Source organism: Aythya ferina (assembly GCF_964211825.1).
Source record: "Aythya ferina genome assembly, chromosome: 2".
In the NCBI taxonomy this organism is placed as follows: Eukaryota; Metazoa; Chordata; class Aves; order Anseriformes; family Anatidae; genus Aythya; species Aythya ferina.
Genome location: NC_140297.1, coordinates 142,769,731 through 142,795,062, shown reverse-complemented (window position 1 = coordinate 142,795,062; position 25,332 = coordinate 142,769,731). Strand labels below are relative to the sequence as shown.

The window sequence follows — 25,332 nt, the reverse complement described above, 5'->3', positions numbered from 1 at the left end:
AGCCTTCTATGTTTAAAGTAACACAAAGCTGTGCTTACTTGCATTTCAGTGTCCATGAGCATCATAATTCGAGAATGGCATTGGATCAGCTGACTGTGTTCAGTGTTTCTGGTGAAAGTTCTGATCTTCTCTTGCTTGCTTCTGGTGCCATGGGCAGCCTTGATCCAGTCTATTCAATGAGCTAAGATGGTTGTTGGAGCTGCCTCTGAGATCCCATTGAAGTGCTGAAGGTTCACATGAAATTTTTAGGTTTTAAGATAAAACATTAAGACTTTCCCACACCTGTGCCTTTTATACATTTAGGAGCCTACACAGATCTATGCACAGCTGCACGAAAGGGGTCCTGGGTGAGCAGCAGTTAGGGTCAGCTTCCGAATCTCGTAAAGGCTGGCTGTTCGTCATTCACAGCTCGGTTCAGTAATAACCACTCCAAGTAGCAGCAGACTATAGAAAAAGCTTTTCTCTTTCACTGCTGATAAAATATTTGGCCATCTATTACTGGCTTTGGCTAAAACAGCAGTATTTTGGACTATGCTGCAGTTGAACTGCAATGGATTGTATTTCAAGAAAGGTCGTCATTTCGAATTCAGGCATTAAAACTTCATTCTGTTCAAATCAACGGTTGAATCTCAGAGGCTTCTACCACTTAGAGCACCTACCTTGGCTGGACTATAGGCAATGAGCACACATTAAAAAAGGTAGAATTCCATCTGAGCACAAGGAAACAGTATTTTTACTGTGACACTCCAGAGATGTTGTGGAGTGTCCATTCATATAGATATTCAAAACTCAGCTGGACACAGTCCTGGGCAGCCAGTTCCAGCTAAACTTGTGTTTAGCTGGAACTAAACTGGGGGTTTTAGTTCCATCTGGGGGTCGGACTTCAAGAGTTGGATCTCAAGAGGTCTCTTCCAACCCCAGCAATTCTGTGTTGTGCAGACTTTTTTATCCCTTTAAATAGTGCATCACCCAGAACATTAGCTAAGTCATTGCAAGGCACAATTTGTGCTTTTCCTACCCTTCCACATCTGTGTACTACCATTCTGTTTATAATGAGTTCACAGAAATGAAAGAATACATAAAAGCAGTTTTAACGATCAAAATTCAATTACAATATCATTTAACTTTGAGCAATAGTAAGTAACGTCATACTCAGCATATGTTATCATTATGATCTTTCCTGCTTCTTCACAGTAAATTTGTCAAGTCACAAGTAAATGAGACTTGAGACAGAATGTCCTGGTCTGAACAGATTAATCTCAGAAGGTTTTAGGACTATTAGGATTTTCAGAAGGGACAGATGGAGTAGGCTATATTGGCCTTAAATTGGTTGTGAGTACTGAGTAGGTTTGCAGATGCTTTTTTAATCAGCATTAGAACTGATCAGAGTTAACAAATAGGAGACAAGGGGTATGACCCAGGGCATTTGGGAACATTACAGTTAGAGTTAAATAACCCAAACAGATGAGACAGGAAATGCAAGTTGTGCTGTTAAAGCATCATGCCCTTCCTGCTGATCTTTTTGTGTTGTCTGATGTGTGAGCATTAGATTCCCAGGATACTAAATGTCCAGCAACTTACTCTTGGGGTTCATCCTGTCCAAGAACAGCAAGCTAATCCAATAATGTAAAATTAACAGGTAAGTTTATCCATATTGCTGCTCTACTTCCATGTGTATTTGTATGCTAAAAGCAGTCACTTTGGTAGTTTTAAAAGCAAAACATAAAAGGTCTGATTAAGCTTAATGTTACTGAAATCTGGCTGTATGGTTTTCCAAATCTTTTGTCAGCTCTCTCCCTCACTTCAGTAATAAGGTGGAAATAATAATGTCTGACTCCAACATGTTATATGTGCTTTACATTGAAAACAGATTAGTTGGTGTATGAGTTCTGCAAGAATTTTTTCTTAGAGGCATTTCTGGAAATCAGCTTCATTCTGAAGCACTTTACATTTCTGATTGCAGAATATAATGATAGGACTTCTCCATGTTTTATCTTAGGAAGACTGATGAAATACTAGAAATACATGTTTTGCTGATGCATTTGTCCAACAACATTTTATTTTGTGTATGTGTGGCTATTGCACATTCTCTGTATCAAATTTGTGCAAGCAGTGGGAAAAATAATAGAACGGTTGTGCCCATTGTTCAGGAACAAAGGTACAGAATACAAAAACAAAGTTACAGAATGGGCTAACTCGAATAGATCCTATGTCATGCAGAGAGATTCATTGTTCTTTGTAACTGAGATCTACTTTCACCTCTCATGTAGAAATACTTTCTAAAATGCTGCTGGTCAACTGTACATTCTAAGACAAAGTCACCCTGTTAGGTTGTTTCAAAAATAAAATGACAAAAAAACCTGTATGTGGAGGTAGCAATTTGCCTTGACTGATTCCTCAAAATAAGTTGCTGTACTTCATTGTAAAAGCAGGATCACACAAAGGTGGGAGTGATGAGAAGACTGATGGCCTCACTATAATGTATATCTCTTTCTGTTGTGATTTATTTACCAGTATTTTATAACCACATTTCAGTACTGCACTTTTTCTAAAGGGGGAAATAAGTACGAACAAGAGGATGTCAAAGAACATTTAATTCAGTCACAAACACTGGATATGATCAGTGATTTGTGGCTGAATTTGTGACTGCGTACACCGTGCTACCATCCCGCAGTCAGTCAGAACTTTACTTGTGCAGCGAAGATGAGCAGAACCATTCTTCCATGCCTGGGAATATTCAAATAGTTCAATATGTGGCTGGTGTCAAGTGCATAAAATACTGAATCAGGAAATCATCTACACCTGATTCAATGTAATTTAAATAACTGGTTGTAGAACAAAAAAATGTTCTGAAGACAGGCTGAGTGAAGTAAGTTGATACCAAATGATGGAGCATCTTTCATATACTTGTTTCTTTTCTTACTCCATAAAGTATTTGGTTTAATAATAAACAGTCTCTTGATGTGGCCACGCTTATTTACATGTATAAAACATAAATTCTCTGAAGTGTGCAGAAGAGCTTCCAAGTGAGAAGAGGAAGAGCAAAAGCTCAGGTTCCTTGAGTCACGTAAACCTGATGAGGATGGCTCTCACATGAGCATTCGACTTCTAAGCAGCTCAATATTTGGCAAAGAACAGATACACAGTGGTCAATTACTTGCTTTTCTGGAGGGCTTTTCATCTGCTTTTTAAAACATGGCTTTGGCAATAAAATGAAGCAGGCAATTGAGCACATTTTGCCTTTCTCAGATATAAGTATGTGCTTCGATTAACTCACTTCTGTGCTGTACCTGAGAGCAGACAGCGTAACCTCACATTCAGACCTACCAGTGTGAAATGTTTATCTGCTGTAGAATTTTAATCTCGGCCTTCTCCCTTTTTTTGTATGTCAGTTTCATAATTTTATTTGGGACAATAAAGTTTCTGAGACATTTGCTGACACAGAGTCTGACAGAAACAGTTGTGGCAGGTTTTGGCCCAGTTCCTTTCCCTCATTTACTTTTGCTTTTCTTTGGTCTCTTAGCATCTTGCTTGGGCCTACGCGAAGCAGCTACCGCTGATTTCTTTAAACAAAGTGTTTCCAGCTAATAATTCTGTATGCACAGAGCCCTTCTGCATATTTTACTGATGGGATCCACTTTAATTTCACGTCTGTTGCTATGGAGCTGTGTAGATTTGCTTACTTGACCTGCTAGCACAGGGAGTTATTAAAGACAGTCTCCATGGATACAGCAGTACCCAAGTATACTTTGCAAGGAGATTAAAATACACATCTCTGCCTTCAAAAGCCTGCGCTAGCCTCATGTCCAGTGTCCCGGAGCTCAGCTTGGGGAGGCTTGGTGCCTCACACCATGGGCTGCAGGCGGCAGTTTCTCCTGGGGTCACACCGCCATGTCACCATCGCCTCACACCCACCCTGCCCATGTCACCATCGCATCGCCCCCCCACCCCTGTGTTTCAGAATCGTCGCCGTGGCGATTTCTGAACGGTCAGTTCAGTTGGATCAGCGGATCCAGCGGAGCCGGCAGATCCTGTTGGAGCTACTCTATCTTGCTTAAATCCCTGAATATTTGTGAGTCAGGAGAGGTGAGGAGTCAATGTGCGTGCCTCCCTTCGTTACTCGTAGACGCCCTGGGCTGTAGATGGGTACGGAGACTTCCACTGGTCCAGTTGTGTGTAGGAAGTGGAGCAGCTTTCTCAGCTTAAATTGTCATTTGCTCTCCTTCCTGTGGTTATAGAAGTGGTTTTGGAGGTGAGGGAGATGTGAATTCGTGGCCTTGAGCCAAATTGGATGGAGTGGTGGTGGGCTGCAATTTATCTGTAGTTGCGGCTGTAATCATCCCTGCCTACCCGAGTTGACAAAAGTCCTATTTTGTGTTAAAGGAGATATAATTAATAAAACGAGTGAATTTAGAGTGATGGCTTTCTGACCAGAAACAAGTACTTACTTTAGAATAAGCTAAACAGTGCTTTAAGCTCACCAATTATAATGACTAACTCTGCACGGACTGAAAATGGGACCTAAGCTGTCTCAGCCATAGGTGTCTACATTAGAGACATTTAGGTTTCTCCTATTCCAGATGAAGTCTCTTACAACTCTGCTGTTAGCCCTTACTGAAGCCAAGTGAAGTCTCTTTTCTCTTTCTTTTTTTGTTTAACAGAAAGCAAAGTCAGTCTTAGTCATATAGTTGCAGAAGAAGGTTTATAACTGAAGATCGTGCTTGGAAGCCAATGGCTACTCAACATAGGTCAGTAGGTCTAATTAGATGCCTTTTGCTCTTCTATTCATCCCTGATAAGCTTAGGCTGTTTGTCCTGTTTCTGAGGACCACTGCCTCAGGACCTTAGCATTATACAGGGAGATCATGTATGTTATCTTGCACTGCAAATTTCATTAGCCAGCAGGAATGAAGCATTTTGAGAACACAGGCTAACAAAATTGCACTAAAGTGAAAAAATGCTCTATAATTTCTGATAGATAATATTAGAATATAATTAGAGTGTACATTTTTGAGCAGAAGACTCTTAACAAGTTGGATAATTATTAGCATATCAGCTATTTTTAGTTTGCAACTATAACTTAAACAAACTTACTTGAATTAATGTGGAAAACACGTTCAAATAGCCAAGTAGTTCTTTCAAATGAGAATAAGGAAAGTAGTAGCTACAGAGTGTTTTGACTTTAAAGCGTTTCATATTTTTGAACCAAAATCTACAAGTTCCAATTAAAGTGTCCTAGAAAAACAGTCTTTTAATTCTGTATTATAAATTTTATGATCCCCATCTTCTTAAAACATAATTTAGAATTTGGTTAGTAGAGATGAAGGCAATTAGTGGTTGTGTTGTGGACTCTCAAGATGTGTATCTCTCACTGTTCAGAAGACTCTCAGGTTGTGCCAAAGCCCCAAATGCTGCGGTGAAAGTGGAGGATCCAAAGGAGAAGTTGACAAGACGCAGAGGAAGATACGGCAAGTAAAGGGCAAAGGCCCAAAATCCCACTTCTCAAAGATAATTATCTTCCCAGCTCTGGGCTGGCAGCACAGGCCAACAATTAAGGGTCCTGGGCACAATTTTTCTGCAGTTAGGTAGTTAAGTCTTTTCTCAGGAAAAAAAAGGAGGAGATCCCTGTTAAGTAGTCAAGTGAAGGGAAAAGCTTAGATCCCTGTGTACATCTTTGGAAGGATGGACTTGAGCACATATGAGAAGAGAGCCCTTGCAGCAGACTGCAAGGTAGGGTGAGGGGATTCAGAGTCTTCTCCCAGGGAAGCTGTTCTACTTCAGATAATTTAGTAACTGGGTATTTATTGGGTATTTGAAGCAGAGTTCCCAGCAGGCACACCATAACTCCTTTCTCTCTGGCCCATTAATTATCTCAGTATCACTCATGATTTAGGAAAACTGGGACATCCACCTTCAAACGGAGATTCTCTCTCTAGGATGCTCTGCAGGCTGGTACCTAAAGTTGCTCTCTGTCCATAAAAACTCTGGGCTGATGGACATGCAGGCCAGCCAGCCAGGTCATCTTTTAGCTCCAAATGCCTTTTGACAGGGGAGAGGAGGGACACATGCTTCTAATTTTACTCACATAAGAAAGTCACTGGGGTTTAGAAGTCAGAGTTCAGTAGGGTCTGGAAGATGACAGTAGCTGTAACCTTTTTTCAGACAGGTTTTCCATCTCTTCTGGTAATACAGAATAGAGTATGAGCCAAAAAAGAGAAACTGATGCTATACACACTGTACGCTCCTACGTATTTATTTTAAACTATGTGTGAGGTCAAGATAGAACATGATTTGCAATTTGTGAATTTACTGCAGCAAATTTTCTACTCCTTCTGGCTGTTTTCTGTGGATTCCAGCCTGCCTCACCTCCACAGAATAAAATACTGTGCATATGAAAGAGGCCATTATGAATCTTCCCTTTGTAGATTTTTTTTGTGCTCTGCTTTTAAATTACAATCTGTATTATTTATGTCAACTTTTAAAATAGCTTTCTGATTCCCCAGTTATAGTAAAATTATTCTGAGTCTACTCCAGCTAAATTTTACTATGCACAACTCCCACTAACCATCAGGTTTTGTTTCAAGTCATTATTTGTAAAATATCACGCATCACAGCCAGACTCCTGTGTTGCTGTGACATTGTCTTCTTTACAGTTTTCCAACTGTATTCCTCCTCCCCGTGATGAACCGTGTTGCCAGTATTTCTTTTTATCTTTGAATACACAAATTGCATTTCCTTAATCTCCCTTCATAAACAGTGCCCTGTAATCCTATTATCATTATTGTTGACCTTTTTTGGAATTCCTCCAGGTTATTAATGCCTTTCTAATGAGGATCCTGGGATTTAAACAGTTTTCTGAGCAATGTTTACTTAAAAAATGATAGATTATTTCCTTTTTTATTCTCCCCACTATTTTCTTTTTTGTCTGACATCTAACTGTGTTCAAAGTGGAACGATGCAAATAACTGGTTTGGAGTGTTGCTGCCAAATCAAAACATTAAACAAAACCTTTGTTTCATTCTGAACAAAGATGATATTCAATCTAAAATATGTAGAATATTTGGGGAGATGCTTTAATGTTTTTAACCCCTTTTAAAAAAAGAAAGAAATCTGATAATTTTCAAAATGTAAACATCATTTCAAACAGAAAATTGAAATTTCTGATTTTCCTTCTTTTGGCCATGTTTGTAAGTAGTTTCAGTGTTCTCTGAACTTTGTTTTTTGGTAAGTAAATTACTCCCTTAAAAGTTTTGTTTATATTTATATATGCCTTGTGTTTGTATATCTGTATTTATCCATAGGCATGGAAAGCTAAGGGAATGTCTTTATTTTAGTCCTGCAAATCTCACTTCTTGATTTCACTGTGGTGTAAAGACATCAGCTAAGTTGGTGATTACTGGGCTCAGAAGTGGAAGCTCAGCCATAAACAACGAAGCAAGTCTTTGCAGATAGCTGTGGCATTTTGAACACTTGGCCTGTTTAAGCACTGGTATTTTACTTCCTTTTATGTTCATAGATATCTAAATCGTGGTGAAGTTATGTTTTAGATGCCTACATCATGTTGTGGTTCTCATTGGAAGTTACTAGGCTGAGCTGAGGAAGAACCTAGGAGAAAGGGACATTTCCAGTCCCCTATTCCAACAAATAGACCATAAGTACATAAATAAAATAAAAGCATCTGGAAGAGCAACTATATAGTGGTTGCCCAACTTTGCTCAAAACTTCAGGTTGTAGAACTTAATTTTCTCAGGTCTGTTCCTCTGTGCAATGCCTCTGTGATATCCCACAGAAAGTTCAACAACTGTGATGGAAATCATAGAATTGTGGAATAATTAAGGTTGGAAAAGACCTTCAAGATCATCTGGTCCAACCATCACCCTACCACCAATGTCACCCACTAAACCATGTCCCTAAGCACCCCAGTCTCCCTAAGCCAGGCACAGGGAACCACGTGAGACATGAGCCAGGTTTTCAGCTGTTGAGTGCTTCTAAAGCTGACCCACTTGTTGGTTTACCCAGAAAGCGCTTCACACATCTGAGAAGCTTTAGTGACTGAAACAGAAAGATTGACTGGCAGGAGGTATTCCCAGGGTGAGTGGCAGGGAGAGCACTGTTTCTGAAATTCCCTCTTTGGAACTGGAGACCTGATGTTTCATCAGTCTCGTCTCCAGTTGCTGCAAGGTGGACATCACTTTCCCAAAAAGGTGTTACCACCTTCAGTGTGATGTAACTGGATATGGTGCTTAGGGACGTGGTTTAGTGGGAAATACTAGTTGTTGGTGAACGGTTGGACCAGATGATCCTGGAGGTCTCTTCCAGCCTTAATGATTCCATGATTCTATAACCAAAAAGGGAACCTACTTTATAACAGTGTGTCTATATAATTTCTGAAATTCTTCAGGTAATGCTGTGTTAGCTTTCTGAACCCAGGAACTCATCTGGCTGTGTCTGTTTGCTGGAACTGGCAGAACACAGTGTGACCACAAGCCCTCAAGCATTAATAAGCTGAAAAGCACAGGCTTCGTGTCTGTAATTAGTGCTTTTCAATAATAAATGCTGGGGGGGGGCTTGAACAGCAAGTGACAGCAGTCATAACTTGTAATGTATTGCCCTCAGAACTAGTGTAGCTTTATTACTATAAAAACAATAGTTTAGGCAACTAGTTGATATACGGGATAGGGTTTAAGTGTTCTTGTCAGTCAATGACACTTGAACTCAATTAGTTTTTGTAATGATTTCAGTGTGCGTGTTATGGTAATATTTTATTAGATTATGATGAATTTTGCTTTTCATCCTTGGGACCTCAGGGCTGTTTAGTAGGTTACCTCCCAGATATGTTTCTTGTTCCCGTGTTTTTCTCTTCCTGGTTGAAAACATGTCAAACTGATTTAAATTGTTTTGTTTACATTGTAATGAAAACCATATGTGTTATATTAAGGGAGACTGTGCAAAAACTTTCAGCTGAATCAAGTTCAGCATGTCAGCCTATACGTTTGCATATATACTGTGGACGCGTGCCTGTACAATTAATTGCCGTACACGAGGCAGCCTCTCTCTTCCTGGTGTATTGGAACCAGATTTAGCAGACGTGAAGGGGCCTCTGAAAGCCCTTTGTTAAACTTCTGCCACCAACGTGACAGGAGGGCTGGGATGTTTTCCCAGCCTGTGATGGAGTTCACTCCCTTTCTGTGTACTGCTAAGTCAGCCTGCCAAAGATGACATTTTCCAGCTCCTAAAAATACATCTGAGCAGCCTGTCTATTTCCCTTGAAACAGAACAAATAGCACTGCTAGGTACAGAGCAAAAAAATCTCGTGAGGTGACAGCACACACTTACTTGTAGAATATACTTGTGTATTGGTGCATTTGCACATACGTTGTATAAAACTGTCAAATGCAAGTTGAGTACCAGGTTATATCCCTATCAGTGTATTTTTCAGACATCCAGTCTCAGTGTTTCCAGTGAAGTTGGTGTAGCAAAGTGGCAATCTTCCACCTCTGATCCCAAGAGCCTGTTTGTCTGTCTGAACAGGAAGGTAGGCTCCCCAGACTCTTCCCTTCTGCCCTGTGAACATATTCCCCTGCCAAGGGGCTTTTCGGGCTGAGAAGAGAAAGTTTGTGGGAGCCACTTATAAGTTATTGTCAAAACTGCTCAAACTGCTTATAGCAGTACAAAAAATAATTAGGTCAGGCAGATTTCTGTGTGAAGGGTCTACTTAAGTTATATATAGCAGAAAAAAATAATTTACATGAAATGCCTTTTATCTGTTCCAACATCCACTTGTAGCTGCTCTGCAAGAGCATGAATTAAAAACAGTTAAGAAAAACAAGCTTAGATCATAGTGATATGCAGAATACACGATGGCTCTCTGCCAGCATCAGTAATTAGTTTGTAGTGACTGTGATTTTAGAGAGGAGCTTGATTGATTGTGGTTTCACAGCATACACAAGTCACATTCTGTATTCACTTTGAGATGTGCAGTGTTTAGAGTTTGCATTAGTATGGTTCAGATTACTACCAAAACCATAGTACTTAGATGAGATCAGAAAACTGCTTAATGAGATACATTTTGATTAGATTGTTTGATAACAAATCTTATTCCAAAGTCAGAGGAGTAAGCAAGCAAGATGAGCAAAAATCAAGAAGAATAAATAGTTCAGATCACACAACCAGCAGACTGAATGGAAGGGATCGTTTATAAAGTCCAGTTTAGATTCAAACACTGGGAAGTAGGATCTGCATTGCAGATCTTCCCAGAAGTCTGCTAGCTGATACTGAGCTGGAAGGCTCCTCACCCAGCAGTTCAGAACAGCATAGGGAGGCTCGCACTGACAGTTTGCCTCCACATCCCTTCCAGCTGCCCCTTTGCCAGTGGCCCAGGTTATACTGGCTGTGGCTGGAGCATGCCAGCAGCTGAGCTGGGGTTAACAGTGGCCACCACTATTATGCCACTATATGGCCACCACTAGTGTTAGCACCACGTTTAGTGCAGCAGTTACACCAAAACAGCTTCCTTGAGCAGCTGGAGCTCAGGCAAAAGATTTGATGTAGCACTCTCCTTAGACCAAAGGAATTCAAATCCACACCTCTCCTAAGAGATCCTGATCCACTGTGGTCTTTTGGGAGTCCTCATCTTCCTCCATTTACTGTGGAGATCATGCTGGAAAAGAGTATGAGCCACGGGCAGGAGAGCATGCAGGAGCAGCTTGTGTCACCCAGAAGTTAGAGCAGTCCACAGGGAGGAGAGCTTCACATCCTGTTCCTTGTGCACAGGAATATATCTGCTTTTACCTTGTTACTGTGTGGTGTAAAATAGAATAGCAAGTCCCAGATAGAACTCTCACATGTAGTAAGTCAAATAAGCAATAAGTTAAAGATCAGGCACTGCAAACAAAAACCACTGTCAGTTACAGGCCTGGCACTGAAAATCGAACACATTGTCCACTGGGCGATGTTGCCCTCAAAACAGGTGATTTTAAGGGTGCCACCTGAAGAAAAGCAAGACTTCATTGCCACTTTCCAGCTTCTTTTTCTTACTTCTGTCAGCGCATGAGGATAGTGGGCTGTTCTCCCCTAGGTTGTTTGTGGTGCATGAGGACAACCCTGCAGGAACATCCCCATGTTAAGCAGAAAGGACACAGCATTGGTATTGCCAGGGCACACACTGCTTGTGCCGTTAGAGAGCAGAGCTAGAGAGGTGAATTGAAGGCTTCAAGATAAAGGAAAGCAAATCTCTTAAAACCACAGATCCTTTCAAAAGCCTGCATTACAAGGCTGTCTGCTTTTCCAGCTGCTGCTAATAGCTCTGCTATTAGCAGCTCTGTTTTTGCACAGTCAGGCCCTATCTCTTCCCCTGGGGTCTCTAAATAAAGCTGTCTGCAGAGACAGCATTCCATTTATTTCTCTGTTTGCTGCTGGTGAACACGTATGCATACTTTGGTCCCATTGCCATATAACAGGATGCTTTTAAAGGCAAGGAAGCTCAGTGAATTTAAGTGCTTGACATCTTAAGGACAAGCTGTCTCTGTCAGCCCTGTTTTATTTACAGCTCTGTTTCACTGGGTGACTATATGCAAAATGTAGCATCAAGACTGATATATATAAAGAGACTGTGTTTATGGAGTCACAAGGTAGGTAAATTCTGTAGTTTACATATGTTGGCAGCTATGAAATAATAATAAAGTTGTAAATCTGACACACAAAAAGACTAAATTTTGATAAGCTCATTCATATGCCTCCTGAGTTTTGGGAAGCCAGTTCTGCCAATCAGTTATCAGTGTTCCTGATGCAAATGTTACTTGAACTTTTTCCATGTTTCCATACTTTTAATCTTATTTTTCATATAGAAAATGAACAATAGAATGCACACAAGAAAGTTGCATCTTTAATCTTTTGAAAGGAAAAAGATTAAGTGCTAAAGTACAAGTAAAATTTTAATGCTGAGGCCAGAAGATGGTACAGCGTGGTATTTGACCACCTGTAACAGCTAGAAGTAGCAGACTGTAACGTGGAATGCTGTCCTCCAGACATGTATGTGGGGTTATTTTGTGTCTGTCTGTGTAAGAAATGTACCTTCTACCACGTACATGATGTGATATTTTGGTGTTTGCATACCGTCCTGGTGGACCCAATGTACCTAATCTGTTCTGCCCGTAAAAGCTCTGAATGTAGTGTACTACGTGGTCACTGTACTGTGTCATTACCGTAATGCTGTGGCTGAGGCAATGAACAGAGCAAGGTTGAAGATGTGGCTTTTCTATAGCCACAAATGTAGGTGCAATGGCTGTAGTGCATGAACGGGACAAAGATATAGCAGTGCCCACTGCAGGATTACCTGGCCATGCACAGGCATCATTTCCTTCTCCTTAATGTTAGTTAAGTTTGCAATTGCATCACGTATGGGATGGGGAATTTGGCCATGAGTGATGAGTTGAGGCTGCCCAGCCACTTGCAGCGCTGCAGCAGGATGGCTGGTCGGGGCACAGATAAGCACCATCACCCACCCAGCAGTCTTCAGCCATCCTCTCTGCAGTTCTGTGTGGTCCTGCACCCATGTGCCACATGCCCCTACCACATGGGGCTGCACACCCTTCAGTCACATGGCTGGAAGCTCCTTTCTCCTCCCCTCTATGCTGGCCAGAGCTACGTGACTGTCACAGTGCTGTCAGGGCAGCAAGAATGCTAAAAGGCAGCAGTGAGCACGATGCTGGTGGCATCATGCTGTTAGCTCGGTGCCATTGCCTACCGAGCAGTGCAGGGGCAGTGCCAGACACTGCACAATTTTGCTCCTGCATCTCAGATACCCATTCAAGGCAAGAAGCAATTCTGTAAAATGTTACAGCAGAAGCTGGTGCTCTTCCCAGCTCATGGCCATGCTCTGCCCTGCCTGCAGCATGCGTGTGCTGCGGCTCGGGAGCCTGCTGCATGGCCGGCCGGAGTGACGGGCTGCGCCAGCACTTCTGTCAGAGCATATTCCTGTGTCAGCTCGCCTGCCAGCAGCCTATTGATGCTGTGGTGCCAGGCGGCTGCAGCGTGGAAGATTATATGAATGAATTTCAAAAGATCCCTCAAAAGCTGGCAGCTCAACCTGTGGAGTCTGTTGTGGGAAAGGGTGGGTGATACAGCTCTCTACAACAGGGGAGCCTCAGATCAGGGCAAAACAAGTGTTATGGCCATTTAGGATTAAAAAAAAAAAAATTTTTTTTGAGAGATGTTAGTTGCTGTCGTGGTTAATGCTGCTTCTGAGAGCTGTTCTGCTGCTTGCATTTGTGAGCTTTTGCAGTCACATTGTCACAGCAACAAATAGTCAACAGGCTTCCTTGGGCTGCTGTCAGTCACAAAATGGCTGTAGGAAGGGTGAGGAGCTGTGTTCTGCTTCTGTCTGTGCTCTTTGTAGAGCATTTGTAAGATAGAAGTAATACCCAGAATAGTATCTTGCAGTTTATATCATATGGGTTATTTTACGTAGAGGTACCTACCAAGTAGGAGAAAATATTTTTAGTTCTCCTAGTAACATTACTGTGGAGCTCTGTTACATGCAGAGCTGGCTTGATCATAACTAACACACTTAGAAACATTACAGACAACGACCCCTTTAATTTATAATGTTCTGGAAGATCCTATAAATATACATATGCTTCATTTTGAGCATGAGTATTCTTCTGTGCTCAGTGGTAAGCTTGTATATAGCTGTTATCAGAATTGGGGCCAGAAAGGTTAATTCTTGCTCTGCAGAAGCAGTTCCTCGTTTCAAATGCACTCCAGTCTTTCAGAAACCTCAGCATCTGAGGTGGTTGCATTTCCAGGCTCTGCTAAATCACATCTGCAGTACCTAGCTTGGCAGCCCTTCCCAGCACTATGCTGCAAGCCAAACAGGTCAGGGAGAGGCTATTATTAAGCCTTGCTTCCTTGAAATGCTTTCAATAACAAGATCTGATTATGATGTGGTCTGCTTAATCATAGATGAGCCCTGGCCAGGGCTCCTTTCTCTGTGTAGCAGCCAGTGCTGGGCTTTGGAAAGCTGCTGGCGTCTTGCAAGGGCACGAATGCTTTGGGGGCCTCAACATCGGAGGTATGAAATCTGTGTGACGTGTTTACCTGTTCGGGTCTTGTTTGTAAAAGTAGATTTGCATGGTTCCGAGGCAGTGTTGTTTGTACTGTAATCTCGTAGATGAGAGTGCTTTGTTTATCAGGAAAACTGCTGCAGCTTCAGATATTATGTCCCACGGTCATTTCACTTCCCCAAGGAGAGGGTCACTGACATCTGCATTTGTAGACACGATATAAATATTCTATGGAACAAAGCAGAGCTGTCGCTCTGCCTCCCCGCCCTTCCCTGCCTCTGCATGTGGTTTCGATTTACTTAGAGCTGTAGCAACTTGGGTCACCCCGGGTCTGGTTATCAGGGATGTCGAACTGGATGTGGGATTGGCTAGGGGCGATAAAACTGGGTCCCTGGGACAGCTTTTTTGAGAACTAAGCTATGAATTTCCATGCTTTGAAATCAAACCCTGGAGCGGGCCAGGCTGGGCTGAATGGGAAGCACAGAGAAATAGGGAGTGATGCCTACAGCCGCCTGCGAGCCCATGGAGGCCCTGGCTACCCTTACGCGCCTACTGCTGCGGCCCCGCGGCTTATGTCACCCTCCTGTGAGGGACACTTGGCACCGAGGGCCGCTGGCAGCCCTGGCACACACCATCCATCAGTGAGATGGTGGAGGCTGTTTCAGAACAAACGCCTCTTGTAAAACCCCTGCCCTCTACGATTTAGTGGTCCACAGGTTTTGTTAGTGAGGAGGCATGGTTACATCTCTGTCACAGACTTGTCGCTCAGTCCCTAGCGGAGTCAGGGCCAGCTGCACTGTTGCCCCCACCCCTGGCTGCCTGCACCCTCTTCCCACAGCTGTGGCTTGGAGCTGTTTTTTCTGTGGGGAGCAGAAGACATGTTCCTTGAATACTGCTTTTATTGGAGCTCTACAGTGTAAAAAGAGCCAAGACACTGAAATATATTTCCCCCGTGTGGTGGACTTCTGCCCTGTCTTCACAAGGGACCCCATTAAATGCTTGTGACTGGGCCAAGGTTGGTTTTGTGCCTGAGTTTGTGGCACTCCCTTGCTTCCACGTGTGTGACAGGTACCTAAGTTTGATCTATAGCTTGAGGCCTTGCAGCCTAAAAAAGAACAATGAAACCAGCTGGATCCTGCCGAGTCCTGCAGCGTCCAAGCAGGCGGCAAAAGGACGTCACAGGAAGGGCAGCGCTTTCCTTGCTGAAAAGCCAGCTGGTATTTGAGACTGGGTGGACGGGTCAGAGTCATGAGTCATGTGAATCCTGGCGCTCAGACTGTCCGAAATTGGGAAAATACTGTGTTAAATCAGAACACGTATGAACCTAAGGCCACTAGGAGTGGTTGCTAAATGCTTCATCCCATTTCAGCTTGTGTCTGCAAAGAGGTGCTCTGAGGGTGCCTTCTTCCAAGCACATTCAGGAGCATAAGATCTGCCTGTCAGCTTAGTTAAAGGTTGAAGGATCTATGAACTTAAAGGTTTATTTGCCATGGTGGGGATCACAGCAGCTGTAGTTGCATCTCCCCCTCGTGGAAACGTGGTTTATAGCAAAAATGAGTTCTCTGCTAAGACCTCAGCTGCTGAGTGGGGCAGGTGGCTGTGGTGGGGGCACCAAGGGCCAGTACCTGCAGGTCCCCGTCCTCAGCCCTCAGGAGGGCTCAGGCAGGAGGCTTCTCCTGAGCCTTGCCACCACTCAGCCATCCCAAAGCTCGTCTGGAGGGCAACAGGGCACCCACCGCCCTCTGCTCCATCCTGGGTGGTACGAGGAGGCAGCAGCTGCGAGGTGCCTACCAGTTCTCAGTGGTCAGGTGCTGGGTAATCACTGTGTGCCTTCCTGTTGAGCAGCTGTTCTTAAGGACCTCAAAAAGTTATTTCCATTCCCTCAAATAAAGCTATTATCTGTCATTGCGACCCTGCAGCGTTAGACTTGGAAATAGCTTGGTACAATGGCCATTTGAGTGACAAACAAATAAATCCTAACGACGGGGTTTTCTTCCACATGGTAAGACTGTGTTAGTACATTTATCTACTACTGACCTTAGCAATCTGCAAGCAGTTGTCTCATATTTAATAGCACCTGGGATATACAGGCTGTAATCTATCGAAAGTCAGTAATCAGATAGGTGGCTTAACACCCAAGAAGCACTTGAGAGCCAGGCATTATTATTATGGGATTATTTTAAAGCTATTAGAACTGCCTTACTACGCTTCTGTGCCACATGGAACCCTGCATATATATATGCAGATAAATATGTACATTGCCTATTAGCCTATATACATGTATACATACATATACACATACATCAGCTCAGAAACCAACCTAGAAGCAGCTTTCCTCCCAACAGATACAAATTTTGTATGGTTTGAAACAAGAGAAATGTAGTTACAGTTGGATGCGTTTAATCACCATGCTCTTGAAGGAGCCATGTGAGCACCTTCATTCATATACTGATAGCTGTGAGAGAGCAAACAGGTTGCCATAACAAGTGTTTCTAGCCTGGTTCCAAAATGGCTTCTGTAGAGTGAGGTGTATGGTGTCCAAATTTTTTTTTTGTGCTCTTATTGAAGTGCCAGTTCTGAAGAAGTGTTGAAAATCTGGAACATATCCAGTGCTTGTCCTCGGGGATGTTTGAAAATTCATCTAACTTCTAAGATTCACACAACGCAGACAAAGGAAGGATGCTTGTGATTCATTGTTATTTTGCAAACAGCCTTTGAGTTATAATTTCCATCATATCTTTACTCTTCCCTTTTCCTTTCCAGGGAGTGAAGCTGATTTTAGCTCCTCAAGCAGCACGGGCAGTATTTCAGTTCCTGAAGTCCGTATGTCTGCTGCTGGAAACAAAAGATTTTCTTTTTCTCGCAAGTAAGCAAACTAAATTTTCCTGTATATTTCAAGTGTACCTAGTGCAAAGACTGCAGTGTAAAATCTTGCAATTAATGTGTACAATATCACTTCTTCCAGGTTATGACCTTATTTTTTGTAGGAAGAATTGACAATATCGCCTTTAATGTTCTATTCTGAAACACCCTCATCCATTTATAACTAAAAGTATATGCAAATAAAAAAAGATGATCGTAGTTATCTACCTCAATGAACCTTTCATTGAAAGATTTCAGTAAGTTTTCTCCATATCATTTGTGAACTGCAGATCTAGACAGCTTGTGAATACTGGGGTGTTTGGATGAAGCAGTGCACATTGTGCTCTGCCCACGCAATCCCTGCTGGTACATTTTTTTGAGTAGGTGGAAAGAGTTCAAGTTGACAAGACTTGTTTCCTGCCCTTTGTGGAGTCATGAGAGAGGAGCTGGCAAGCAGACTGGGACCAGCAGCAGGATACCCATATGCTGAAGTCACACAGACTTCTCAAATGTGGCCCAGTGTACAGAGATCAGCAGAATGATGCTTAATGAACAATCTCCTATCTGTAGCATGAGACTGTTAGAAAAATAAGGATCAGTTAAGCTCTCTCTGGACTAAATCTAACAATATAAAGTTATTACTTGTGGAAAAAAAACAGGTGTAATATGAAGCCCTAAAATGATAAGAACGTGTAATTTCATTTATTATTGTGTATTTAAATATAAACATAAATATTAGAGTATACTAACCTACTTAATTGGATAGAAGTCCTCTATAATAATGCTCCTTCAAATGCATTGCTGTGTTATTACACAAAAGTTGATGCTGTACAGTACAAAGTGGAAAGAGATGTCTCCTTTGTAACATGTTCTTTTTTAACTGTTTGTCTTAACTCACTATGAAACATTTCAGTGTGTCACAAAACCACAGTCCTGCACTTTATTGTAGAATAATTATAAATTCACCCAAACCACAGCACTGTGATGAAGGCTTGCAGCATAGCCAGTCAGCCATCTGTTCCTGATAAACTGTTCCATTTTCAGAGAAGGGAGGAAACCAATTCAGACAATTTTAAGAAGAGATTGCTCTTCATAATTCTGTGGTATTTTAATTTTTATGTTTGAGCCTTCTCTTTTGCTGGCTAGATTTGCCTTTTTCCATATTTTTTGAAACCTGCCCTTTCATTAGTTTAGAAGAACAACTTCCAGTAGAGACCGAAGGTAGCAGCACAGTAGTGTAGGAAAGTGTGTCAACTGAACAAATGAAGAGTGCACCTCTAAAAGCTGTCCCCAGTGCCCTAGGTGCTCTTGGACAGTGCAGATATGAATTGCATTCAAGCATACGCAATGAATATGTTAGTTAATAAAGATAGGGAAAAGAAAGGTAGGTATGTACAAGAAAAACTGTAAGGAAGAAGAAACTGCTTTTCTTTGTCAATTTTAATACCATTTCAGCCTGCTCTCAAGGTTCAAACTATATCTAAGCAAATAAAGAGCTGACAGTGACAGCTGAAGCACCCAGTTTGCCAAAGGCACAAAAGAACAGTGGCTCAAACAAAATCTGTTTCCACTTCACACTGGGATCCCTCAGGCTGCTTGCTGAGGATCGTGATAGAGGTCTTCCAACAAGCCTCTGTCAGCCTCCAAAGCTGGGCATCTCTCTGCAGGCCTGGCAGGGGAAAGCTGAAATGTGGTTCTTTTGGAACTAGTCAAGTTTGTAGCCCTCTGATTACTTAATGGAGGCAGAGGTTCAGAGAACACGGATGATCTGATGGAGTCACTGGGAACTGTAATGTAAACAGAGAAATGTGCAAATGAATGCCAGAGGTTTCCTAGATCATATAGTTCAAACTAAGACCCTCACAGTTGATGAAAGAACTTGCAGTGGCTGATGACATCTAGGCTCTTTTTCCAGCTGCTCACAGTTACTTATCAGTTCCAGTGGTATCTCATGGGCAATTTTGGATGTAGAGTAAGACATAACGGGTTGTGTGACAAGGATAACCCAATGTGCTTTAACTATTTTGGTTCCTCTCCAGTCGTGGCCCTTACGGTCGGAATAGTGGATCATCAGCCTACAAGTCTGGAGCCAGCCCACCTGCTCTCCGTGAAAAGGACCTTTTGTCTGCGCTGTGCAGAAATCAGCAGAATCCTATTAGCCTCCAACAGCTTTATGGGGCTTCTCCCCCTAGCAGTAACTCGGGAAGTAACAAAGGAAGTGACAGCAGCCCAATAATGAGGCAAGTGCTTATTTCATCATCCCAGTGTTCAATGCTCTGCACTGGAATGTGGGAACAGCCAAGCAAGTCATCTTGCTCCTTAGCGTAGGTGTGACTCCTCATGCTGGTGGCTTGACAGTCAGCACGGTGCTCCAACCCATATTTTCCTACCACTGCAAAAGCTTTTTTGTTTCAGCACTGTAAAATTAAAGGTTACTCTCAGTCAAAGGCCTCTTGTAGTTGATTTTCACTTCAAGGCAGGCTCTTTCATGTGGTTTCATGCCATCAGTTCCCATGTGGATTTACTGGTTCTTTCACATAAGGGTCCTTTTGCTTTGGAGAGAATTGGGTGTGGTACTAGAGAAAATATTATACACTCAGGCAAAAATTCACCCTGCCTAGCCTTAGGCACCTACCCAAGGAGTGCAGTTTCCTGTAGAGGGAAGAACACAGATGCCTGCCAGAGGATGCAACACACAGTGCAGAGACGAAATTGCCACCATGCTGCTGCTGTTTCCCTATCTCCCTTTCTCTCTCAGACAGCTCAGCAGTCCAGTATGTCAGATACACACCTGAAACTAGACAGGGTGAATCTGGGTTTCAGTGTGCTCAACTACGTAATTCGTATGTGGAGCTAAACTCAGTTCTTACATTAACTTACTTAGCTGTGTCTATAGCCTGTCTGCTTTTGAATACTCCACCCGTTTTAGGTGAGGGGATGTCTTGTTATTTTAAAGATAAATGTCTTTTTTGGTGTAATTGCACTGAGACCAAGTGCTATAAATAGGAAATATTTCACTATAGCCACATATCAGCAGTTCCCTTAGGTATTTTGACTTACCAGAGTGAGTCACTTGTGCTGACACTGAGAAGCCCCAGATGAGTCAAGTGTAAATTCAGTTTTGTGTCAGTCAATATGGTATTTTTATTTTTGCCAAAGCTGAAGAACTGTAGGAGTGATGGTTTATTTGTCTTTTTTTCTTTTCAGGCGATCTGGGAGATACCTGTCTTGTGGTGAGAACCGTGGCATTAAGCCAGTAAATCCAGAGCAGTATTTGACTCCTCTACAGCAGAAAGAAGTCACAGTACGACATTTAAAAACAAAGCTGAAGGAATCTGAGAGCAAGCTTAAAGAAAGGTATATTTCATTTCAGAAATCCGAGTTGTAAAGGTTTTTTCAGGAACATTTAGGGTTAGGAATCCTGAATGTTTTACTAATTTCTTCACCTTGTAAAGTTGTAACTAAGAAATTTAAAATATAATCAGACTGGTTAAGTTGTTTTCAAGCTATTCAGGTTTTATCTGCTCAGTAAATACATACCATAGTTTATTTATGCATAAAGCTGGCTCTTTTCCCTTTGAACTTGCCTAATATTAGGCAATTTTATTAAAAATAAAGGATATTTCTTGTCAGTCTGATATAGCACCAAGAATTTTTATACATAAAACAGTTTTATCCCTGCAAACTTGTATTACTTTAGTCTTCTGTTCTACCTCTGTTGGTGAAATACGACTTCAAAATGTGCTCCTTATTCCCTAATGAAAGAAAAGCGGTTATGCAAACCAGCGAGTCCGCTTGTGTTTTTGTTCCTTATATTGAATTTTTCACAATAGCCCTCTGTATCGGTGCTGAGCAAAGAAGTGACAATGTGCATTACACAGTGACAGATGTCATTTCTTTGACTGAAAATGGGCTTTGAGAGCAGGGTCTCCAGCACACACAACCCGAGCAGGCATGAAGGGGCGTTTGAGTGTCCTCCCCAGGCAGAGTCCCGGGGACCCGAGGGTGCAGTTGAGGACAGCGCAGCCTCTGCAACTCTCAGGTCTGGAGCTCACCTGCCACATGAAAGCAGCGTTACCCTGGCTGCAGGCACAGAGCTTGCAGGCACAGACAATGTGTTGCATGCTTTCCAGGCAGACATTTCTCCATTCCTCCAGGGCAAGGCAGTAGGTGAGGTGCAAGTGCTGTACTGCTTGGATCCAACCTACAGGCCACCGCTTGCACCTCCAAATGTCAGGGATTGTGGCACAACCCTCAGAAGTACCACAAGACTGCTGACTGCGTGGTGAGGTCGGTGACTCTGGTTAGCGGTCAGCCAGCGTGTCTTGGCAGCCGCCTTACAGCTCTGCTGACTCTCTCAGCAGTGTCAGCAAGTGGCACGTGGAGGAATTTGCCTCCTCTGTGGAGCACCTCCTCTGCCTAGCCATCCCAGTGCAGTGGAGCCTTTTGTTGACTCTAGCTGGCCAGTCAGCACAAGTGTTACAACATTTTTCTTTTGCTACAGGGAGACGGAAATAGAAGAGCTGAAAACTCAGCTGGAACGCATGAGGGAAGACTGGATTGAAGAGGAGTGTTGCCGTGTGGAGGCACAGCTGGCCTTAAAGGAAGCAAAGAAGGAAATTAAACAACTCAAGCAGGTTATTGAAACCATGAAGAACAACTTGGCAGATAAAGACAAAGGCATTCAGAAATATTTCATAGACATAAACGTTCAAAACAAGAAACTGGAATCGTTGCTGCACAGCATGGAGATGGCTCACAGCGGCTCTCTGAGCGACGAGTACGTGTCTGACTCCCCAGGGAAGCCGTTAGCACTGTACGTCAAGACACCAGGCAGCCTCATCACAGAGGACCAGGCTTCGGAGGAGATGGGCGACAGTGAGGCGTGTAGGAGCGAGGACACTGAGGACACAAGCAACACAAGTAACGAGAGTTCAACCACCGCAAGTTCTGAAGGGAGCGATCCATCTTCCTCCAGTTCTGCTGTGGATCAAGAGACGCGTGAAACTGCTTCTGATGAAAAACTGTCTTCTTCTGAGAAAGACGAGGAAAGCAGCAACATGACGGTGGAACAGTCCGTTCAGACCGACGTGCCACGTGGCCTGAACATGGAGTGGTTCATTCAAAATGTCTTCGTATCTCAAGATTCCTCCCCTAGCCCACCTTCCTCAGTGAAGGAACCGAGTGAGTTTTCTTCTGGAACCTACACTGTGGATTCTGGTATGGTAGTGGACTTAACTCCAAACAGTCCAAACTCTGCCAAATTTTTGCCTTCTGTGGAGTCTCCACACAGAAACGTGGCTTGTGAAGTTAATGATAACCGGGTCATGAAAGAACTGGATTTTACAGAGCCACATGATGAAGAGTTTGGGTATGTGAATACTTGCTCTCAGACAGGAATAATGAAGAAGCACTGGAACAGCAGCCTCATGGTAGATATCCTGGCAGTAGCAGCCCCCATTGTGCCCACTGTCATGTGGGCTTTCAGCACGCAGAGAGGAGGAGTAGACCCCATGTACAATATCGGAACACTGCTGCGTGGGTGCTGCCTGGTGGCCCTGCACTCACTGCGTCGTACACCCTTCAACATCAAAACCTAATTTCTGCTCAGTCACGGGGCACCAGGGGCTGAAGCATTGGGGGGGGGGGGAGGGGGAGGGGTGGTAAGAGAGATACTGTATGTTCTGGCAGACTACATTGTTTTGCTCTTGACTATTTGATTTGCACTATAACTTGGTTCGAAAACATGTTCCTTGTTCCAAAATGGCAAAACTGAACCCTGCAGTTTCACAAAATGTTGGTAACTGGCGTAGCACTGTATTGCTGCCTGCAGAAATAGTCCTCCTGCACCCAGTCACCGGGTCCCTGCCCTCTGCTGGCATCTTTCTTGTGTCAGTGCACCTGCCCAGTGAACAGGATCAGGGGCAGCGAGCAGAATTACAGCTAGCGCCACTTCAGGTTCGCTTGCTGAGTTAGTTTAAGCTCAGTTTCCCTGCCTGGTTCACTGAGCAAACGCACAAACATTGTGCACTGGCTGAAGGGCAGCATGTGATGCATATGGGAACAAACGGCAAGAGGAAGGTGGGGTATTTCTCCAGGCAGCACTAACCTAAAGCATTTGTGAAACTGCAGCGTTAAGTAAGATGAAGGCTCGTTTCCCCTAAGTGTATCACACCTGTACTCTAGAAAGCATGCTAGCGCTTTCCATTTGTTGTCTGAAATGTCAATTCAATTAAAAAAAAAAAAAAAAAATCCATATTTCCCAGGCAGCTTCTAGCACATCGTTCATGCCTGTCTTGTGTAGTGCTCTTCCAAATCCTGCAGTTGCTCGAGCATTCCACTGGCCTTGTACGTATGAGGGGACTGTAACCAAAAATGTTAAGTGGGGGGGAGTCTTGAAATGTGTTACAATGGTAAATATAGGGGTGGATACACTCTGAATATTAATGTTGTTTTAAAGTCTTAATGTATTGGAACCTGATAGTCTTTCGAGCCATGTGAAATACCATCTATAAATGTATTGTGTTTTAACTTATTGTTTATTTAATAGCTTTATTATAAATTACCTTTATAATCACAAGTTCATTAAAGCATGTTAGAAAATTTACCACTGTACGAGTGTCTTATTGTGGCAAAGCTGTTAAAAATGCTCCGTTTCAGATGAGGTATCACATACATACATGTGAGGGCATAAGGAACCATCAGGACCCTGAGAAGAGAGTTAGGGTGAGGAACAACTAATCACAGCTCCAAGAGGAAGCACTCTGCAGGAGGAGGCTCCGCTTGGTCTGTGGCCGCACCCACGCTGTACTAACAGAAGCAGGTAGCCTCATTTTTACCCCACCATTCCTAAATGTCTCCTGTTATGAATGAAAAAAGCATCATGGAGAATGCCTTATTCCTATTTTAAAATGTCTGTTCAAGTCAAATGGACTGAATTAGCGCCACTGTTAGTGTCCTTATTACAATTCTGGGTTGCTCTGTTACATCTGCTGTTGTTTAAGTGCTCTTCACTTTGAGTGGTGGGGAAATGCAGCATAGCTTAGAGCAGAAAGTGATCTCCAGTTCCAGGAGAGACATTCACCTGTGACTACCCAGGTTTCTTCTGTAGCAAGCAGGAAACAAAGCAGCACAAACCTCCCCACGCTTACGTTTAAAATTTCAACAGGCTCAACTCACTTCACACCCTGCTTTGGGCAGGCTCCATGTAGCAGCAGTGGTTGTAAACAGGTTGTTTAAAAGGTAGGAGGAACGAACATTAGAATAATGGCAAAGTTGCTTCCTGCCCTTAAAAAATCTTTGCTCAGCTCTCAGGAAGCATTCAGCTATGCTCAGCAAGGAGCTGCAGAGCTCCCATCACCTACCTGAAGAAAATCCTTGCTGCGATCTCCACCCAAAATTCAGCTCACTTCTGCCTTCTGCCGTACTGCCAGGAGATGGACAGCTCGCGGTGCCTTGTGTAAGAGGCCTGAAATACCAAGATAAGTGGTGTAATCCCAGACCGGGGAAATGGCCATTGTTACCCTATCCACAGAGGACACAGCAGCTGAGCTGCAGACATGCCATCTTCATTTGCTTTCCCCTCTAATACTCAGCTTTGATCTTTGACACGGCTCAGCTGCATTCCCCTGGTGCTGCACGGAGCAGCTAGGAGGACCATCAGCCTGCAGACAGCTCACTGCAAACTCCTTTTATTCTCCTATTTTAGAAATAATTCATGTCCATACCAGTACAGCACTGGAGATCTTTGCCTCAAAACATGCAGCTGGGGAGGACGAGCAGCTCACCAGCGAGGGGTGAAGCAGCAGGGGGCTGCCCAAGTTGAGGCTTCCAGGATAGCATGGGAATGGCAGCTCCTTCCCAGGCTGCAGGGACAGCTGCTGCTAACCCCATCACACACTTCTCTTCCTAACCCCACTTTCTTTAGTGCTCAGCCAAGAGGCACCTGCCCTGCCCCAAGCTGTACTCTTACCGTGCCCGCACTCACGAGGCTGATCTTAGCTCCTGACCACTCAGTTGTTTCTTTCCTCCGCCCCAGCAGCTACCTCTTCCACATCCCAGACTGCAGCCACACACTCAAACGAAAGTCCGGCTTTAGTTGTGTCGTGTCCTACATGAGGAGAGCAAATGAGTATTTTGTTCCAAAACCCTTCAGACAAACAAACACGCGTCATTTCATACATGAACACTGCAGCAGAGCCAAGGACAGGAGGATTTTCCAGCCCTCCCAGCAGGCCAGTCCTCCAGAGTCAGCAGTAACAGGGAAGGTTTGGCTCCCAGCAAAGGGAAAATAAAGGGCACAGCCAGGAGGCTGGGTGGAGGGGAAGGAGGAGCCTGCAGCAGCAGGAGGGAAAGAAATCAAGCACATCCTGAGGGTGTCTCAGCTCCGTATTGGGAGGTGTAAGAAA

The 25,332-nt window shown here is 43.3% G+C and overlaps 1 protein-coding gene and 1 long non-coding RNA gene across 3 annotated transcripts in view; one reads left to right on the top strand and one right to left on the bottom strand.

Moving 5' to 3' along the window:
• SYBU (syntabulin) overlaps positions 1-23,531 on the top strand; it is a 40,900-nt gene extending 17,369 nt beyond the window's left edge. Inside the window, exons 3-8 of one of the 2 annotated variants that reach the window (XM_084509724.1) lie at positions 4,662-4,748; positions 5,379-5,467; positions 16,826-16,928; positions 18,964-19,164; positions 20,132-20,281; positions 21,429-23,531. In XM_084509724.1, the coding sequence (XP_084365850.1) occupies positions 4,732-4,748; positions 5,379-5,467; positions 16,826-16,928; positions 18,964-19,164; positions 20,132-20,281; positions 21,429-22,524 (1,656 nt within the window). In that variant the 5' untranslated portion in view covers positions 4,662-4,731 and the 3' untranslated portion in view covers positions 22,525-23,531. The remainder of the gene's footprint in view (positions 1-4,661; positions 4,749-5,378; positions 5,468-16,825; positions 16,929-18,963; positions 19,165-20,131; positions 20,282-21,428) is intronic. The other variant, XM_084509723.1, reaches the window with a different exon arrangement.
• LOC311431834 lies at positions 16,451-25,316 on the bottom strand. The gene is made up of 4 exons (XR_014689663.1): positions 25,106-25,316; positions 24,897-25,034; positions 24,289-24,392; positions 16,451-16,894 (listed from the first exon to the last, which is right to left on the bottom strand). It is a non-coding gene; the product is annotated as an uncharacterized lncRNA (long non-coding RNA).
• Between the last annotated feature and the right edge of the window lie 16 nt (positions 25,317-25,332).